The sequence below is a fragment of the Aedes albopictus genome, chromosome 2 (assembly GCF_035046485.1).
Source record: "Aedes albopictus strain Foshan chromosome 2, AalbF5, whole genome shotgun sequence".
NCBI lineage: Eukaryota > Metazoa > Arthropoda > Insecta > Diptera > Culicidae > Aedes > Aedes albopictus.
This window is the reverse complement of record NC_085137.1, coordinates 315,874,740-315,878,792: the sequence shown is the minus strand read 5'-3', so window position 1 is coordinate 315,878,792 and position 4,053 is coordinate 315,874,740. Positions and strand designations below refer to the sequence as shown.

Here is a 4,053-nt window from a genome sequence, read left to right as displayed (position 1 = left end):
CTCTGTTCCGTCGTGGAACGGGGATTTTGCGGGGTGAACGGATTCGGGACCGGTAGTTCGACTAGAGTGTGGACTGTATAATTTCGGCTTCCAACGTCGGCGGTTGAATGTTGACTGTTGTGCGGTGGCGGCGTCGAGCGCACTCAACGTACCACTATGGTCACAGCCTGACGAAGACGGTCTTGATGATGGAGGAAAATTCCTTGAACAGAAGAAGCTGATTGGTTCGGGCGTCGATGATGATGGTTACTGCTGGAACATGAGGACGATTGATGGTTTCGGCATAATCGGCGGTTGGCACATAAGGATCACGCTGTACATGAATGGGCGATTGTTCGGTCGATTGTTGCGTGCATGATTGATCATGTGATCGCTCGGTCGGTTGGAAGGGCAGCCGAACGGCGTGGAATAAAGTGGGGAAATTGATGGCAGAAACATTCGTACTATTTCTTCGCGTTGGCGCGAACATACTCCCCGGCCAGGAAATGAGGAACTATCGTGAACTGTAGTGCTTGATCGTCTCTGATTGGACTGTTGGGTGGACGCGTTTGGGACACGCACTCCACGATGGCTTCGCTGGGTCAAGTTTGTTTCGGAGGTTCGTCAGGTGGTTTCCTCGGCCGCATGCCGGAATGGAGCTGTTCGAAAGCACCAGTCGTGATGACAGGCGGCGGATCCAGTAGTGGTTGATCGAACTTCAGGGCCACCACGATCCACTGCTTCCTCGTTGAAGTCTTCGTGATCGGACGGATTCCAAAGGGAATGAGGGCACAACTTGTTGCAGGGCGGATTTCTGTTGTCTTCGGGGTTTGCACTTGATGTGTCCTGCTCTGGACTCGATTGCGTGCCGGACGAATTCCGGCTGTCGGTGATGTTCTATTCGTCTTGCTAATCCGTTTTGTTGGGACCGGCGGGTACACTGCAACAGTACTGGATGACATCGGGTTTGACTGGTTCACCGAACGGAGATCGGTGGGTTTCGGGGATGGCTTGGCTACCGGACATAAACCGGCTGAATCGTCGAAGGGTTTTGCTTCCGGATTGGCTTCGGTGGGTATCACGGTCGGCTTCACCACTGGACTCGTTCCAGTGGACTTTTGGCTTAGCGGGTTGGCTTCGATATGCGTCAAGGTCGGTTTGGCTGCTGGAAAGGGACCGACAGACATCGGGACGGAATCGACCATCGGATGAGCACCGGTGGACGTCAGGGTCGGCATGACCATCGGGCTGGAACCGACGGGCATCTTGGCGTAGTTGAACACCGAACGGGTATCGGTGGACCTCAGGGCGTAGTTTCCCACTGAATCGTTTCCAGTGGACATCGGGATCGGCTCGACCACCGGACTAACACCGGTGGACCTCTGGACGAAATTGCCCACTGGACTGTTTCCAGCAGACATCGGGGTCGACTTGACCATCGGACGAGAACCGACGGCCGTCGGGGCGGAACTACCCACTGGACTGGCTCCAGTGGACGGCGAGATCATCTTGGCCACCGGAGGGGAACCGGCGGACACGTGGGCGTAATTGATCACCGAACTGGCATCGGTGAACCTCAGGGCGGAACTGCCCACTGAACTGGTTTCAGTGGACATCGGGATCGGGGTCGGCTTGACCATCGGACGAGAACCGACGGTCATCGGGGCGGAGTTGCCCACTGGACTGGCTCCAGTGGACGGCGAGATCGCCTTGACCACCGGAGGGGAACCGGCGGACATCGTGGTCGGCTTGGTCGTCGATCGGGCGTCGAAAGACGTAGTGGTTGACTTCTTCACCGGGCTGGCACCGATGGGCATCAGGGCCGGCGTGATCACCGGTGAAACTTCGACTGTCGACAGAGATGGCTTCAACGCCGGAGGAATTCCGGCTACATCGGGTCGCTTCGGATTTGGTTCGTCAGCACACGGGTACTGCTCTTGCACCGGACGTAATCCGGTCATCGGGGTTGGAAGCTTCGACGTCGGAAAGAATTCGGTCACATGCGGGATCTGGGACACCGGACAAGATCCGGTCACGCATCGGGATTGCTGCGATGTCGGAAGAGAGTCGGTCTTGCATTGGAGCGGATGAAATACTGGTAGGGAACCGGTCGTGGGTCGAAGCGGCTGGGATACCGGTTGAGAACCGGTCGTACTCTGGAGCGGCTGTGGTACCGGAGAGGCACCTGTCGGGCACTGGGACACCGGAGGCATTCCGGTTGGCATCGGGTTCCGCTTAGGCGTCGGATGGAATCCAGGAGGTGGGCGAAACGGCATCAGTACCGGACCGAGTCCGGTTGGCATCGGGATCGTCATGGTCTTCGAGATTTCGGTCTTGCTGTTGACAAACTCGATCGGCTCGTTGCCGACACGTGAATCCTTCTGGCTCGTCGGAGGATTCATGTCCTTCGTGGAATCTTCATCGTGTAGCGGCTTCTCGTACTGGAATGAATCGGCAACAATCGTACTCACCTTGATTCTGTTTGGAAATGATGTGCGTGGCGTTTCGGTCTCAGCGAGAATCGGAACGGGGTGTTCCGTCGTTGAATTCTTTGATCGGCTTCGGATCGGAGGGGTACTGCAGCGTGGCGCAGTCGTCGCAGTGAAGCAGCTGGATGACGTTCTGTCGTTTTGATGCATGTCACCGGTAGACGGGAAGGAATAAAACAACTTTTCCACCAGTACCCATGCATCCCTGTAAATCTCCTCAAAATGCGAGGCATCCTTGTCGAGCTCATCGTGCCTCTCGGGTGGAAGTGTTGACAACAGCTCGAAACACACTCGTCGATACTCTTTGTAGTGGCACTGGAGTTCTCCTTCGTACAGCATTCTTCGTGCCAAACTCGGCTGAAGAACACCATCTACACAAATGTTCTTCTTCACTTTTCTCACTTCGTCCTCAACGTGGCCAAGTTGGACAAGCAGTCGTGCAATATCGGCCATTTTCGGAGCGGAAACTAATTCACACGCGCGTTACTCAGCCTTCCGGATGCGAATTCGTTTCGAACACACTTCTCACATTTCGGAAAAAAACATCACTTTCTCTTTGCCAATGCAGGCCACGGAAAAGTCGGTTTGTCTGTGATCTCGGGATCGAACTACTGGGGCGGGAACAACTGAATCATCGGCGACAGCAATCGGACGGCATTATCCCATCGATCGATGGACAACACAGCTGCGGCTGCAGCTTCTCGCGACACTGATTCGATCCGGCTCGTTTGGACCATATGTTCCGTCGTGGAACGGGGATTTTGCGGGGTGAACGGATTCGGGACCGGTAGTTCGACTAGAGTGTGGACTGTATAATTTCGGCTTCCAACGTCGGCGGTTGAATGTTGACTGTTGTGCGGTGGCGGCGTCGAGCGCACTCAACGTACCACTATGGTCACAGCCTGACGAAGACGGTCTTGATGATGGAGGAAAATTCCTTGAACAGAAGAAGCTGATTGGTTCGGGCGTCGATGATGATGGTTACTGCTGGAACATGAGGACGATTGATGGTTTCGGCATAATCGGCGGTTGGCACATAAGGATCACGCTGTACATGAATGGGCGATTGTTCGGTCGATTGTTGCGTGCATGATTGATCATGTGATCGCTCGGTCGGTTGGAAGGGCAGCCGAACGGCGTGGAATAAAGTGGGGAAATTGATGGCAGAAACATTCGTACTATTTCTTCGCGTTGGCGCGAACACACTCCATCATTCCACAGGTGTCGAAGAAGCCATGGTTCAAAGGGTTGGATTTAGGCCGCGATTTCATTCGTGTAATGTGTCGGCTGATGTCCAACCACTATTTGTTGAATGCACATACCTTCCGTATTGGGCTCTCAGAAAGCAATCTCTGTGTCTGTGGCGTGGCTTACCAGGATATCGAACATGTCGTGTGGGGATGCGATGAGTATCGTGAGGTCAGATCTGAGCTGCATGAAATTCTCCGGGTCCGAGGAAAACAACAGAAACCCGTTAGAGAAGTGTTGGCAGGACTTGATTTGGATTACATGAACCTGATTTACCAGTTTTTGAAACGTGTTGATGTAAGAGTTTGATGTAGTACGTTCCTTGTTTTCGTTGTCT

General features: G+C 54.2%; 1 protein-coding gene across 1 annotated transcript; it reads right to left on the bottom strand.

Annotated features, from left to right (window-relative positions):
* Positions 1 to 581: 581 nt before the first annotated feature.
* Positions 582 to 2,921, bottom strand: LOC109399032 (mucin-2-like). Its single transcript, XM_019671463.3, has one exon. It carries the CDS (start codon positions 2,919 to 2,921, stop codon positions 582 to 584), a length of 2,340 nt encoding a protein of 779 aa, XP_019527008.3.
* Positions 2,922 to 4,053: the final 1,132 nt, after the last annotated feature.

What these genes read in the sequence shown, in the direction of transcription:
- LOC109399032 (XM_019671463.3), bottom strand. Translation starts at nt 2,921, where the DNA reads ATGGCCGATATTGCACGACTGCTTGTCCAACTTGGCCACGTTGAGGAC.